At 42.2% G+C, this 1,238-nt stretch overlaps 1 protein-coding gene across 1 annotated transcript; it reads left to right on the top strand.

Moving 5' to 3' along the window:
* Positions 1-91: 91 nt before the first annotated feature.
* Positions 92-965, top strand: LOC128277219 (dynein regulatory complex subunit 3-like; the record flags this gene model as incomplete). The annotated part of the gene is made up of 4 exons (XM_053015660.1): positions 92-314; positions 384-578; positions 645-784; positions 851-965. Coding segments are annotated over 4 exons (673 nt in total), but the record flags the coding sequence as incomplete, so codon positions are not given.
* Between the last annotated feature and the right edge of the window lie 273 nt (positions 966-1,238).

Genomic DNA, 1,238 nt, shown 5'->3' on the forward strand with positions numbered 1-1,238 from the left:
AAGCACAGTTGCTGGGACAAAAGTGACATGACAAAGTGGGACTTAACGTGTGTGTAGACTAATAATTATCAATTGAACGGCCCTATTGCAGGTACATCAATAATTTCATAGAATCGTACAACAAGATGTCGGTCGCAGCGAACGAAATAGTGGCCAGTTTGCGAGGCAAAGATCTGAACAGCAAAACATACAACCCGCATACCGAAAAGCTGCTGGATGAGCTGAATCTATCCAAAAGCGGTTTCAACTCCCTGTTCGAGGACACGTGGCACACTTTGATGGGAATCGAAATGCAGCTGTTTGAACGAACGGAGGTGCTGACTACCTGAAGTTAGGACTTGGGAGGAATTTTACTAATTTCGATACTCTTTTGTGCGGCGCAGGAAGGCAACTTTACGTTTGAAAACACTATTAAGGAAATGACCAATGAGTTCATTGAGCTTGCCCAGGCGCAGTTTGTGTTGTTGCGAGAGGCAGAGATCAACTTTAGCGACACGTTGGTGGACACTGTGCAGCAATTTGTAACTATTAAGGCTGCGTCCGGCCAGGCCGACAGACTCCCGGATGCGTTAAAGGAGGTAATCGCGGTATCGCGCGAGCTGTAGTGAGCCTAACCGAAAATGCCTGTATATTTCTTTTTCCAGTCTTTGGATGACAAAGATGTCATAAGCAACATGGCCGCAGGTATGCGGGATCAGCACATGCAGTTGATAGATGCTAGGGAAGATAAGCTGATAACGCGTAGCCGAAACTGGGTGAAGGAACTGTGCGATGATCTTCAAAAGTAGGCTATGGAATGGAAGAGATGGCATACTATTCATTAACTGCTCTAAACTGTGTATTTTTCCAGTTCTGAAATTAAACGCAATCGGGCGAAAGTTCTAGAAATAACATATTTTCTTGACCAACACCGACAAACATTCATGAGCGCGTTTGATGAAGTTGCCAGCAAATTGGAAGTATAATAACACCGTAATTTATAATAGTAGGAACCACCAGCAGAAGGATACATTTGTAGTTCGATAATATTTCACGAAAATAAACCAAAGGATAAGATAATTTATGTACGATGGATACAAATTTTTATTATACACATATCAACAAATAATGAAAAAGGTCTTGCCATGTTTTCTGCTGACGTTTTACTTTTCGTTGTTTACAATAATTAACACTTTAAGCACCAATGCTTTCTTAGTAATGGTGATGGCTCAGCTGGTTGTGGCCATGCACGATGCTCG

Source organism: Anopheles cruzii, unplaced genomic scaffold (assembly GCF_943734635.1).
Source record: "Anopheles cruzii unplaced genomic scaffold, idAnoCruzAS_RS32_06 scaffold04729_ctg1, whole genome shotgun sequence".
Lineage (NCBI taxonomy): Eukaryota > Metazoa > Arthropoda > Insecta > Diptera > Culicidae > Anopheles > Anopheles cruzii.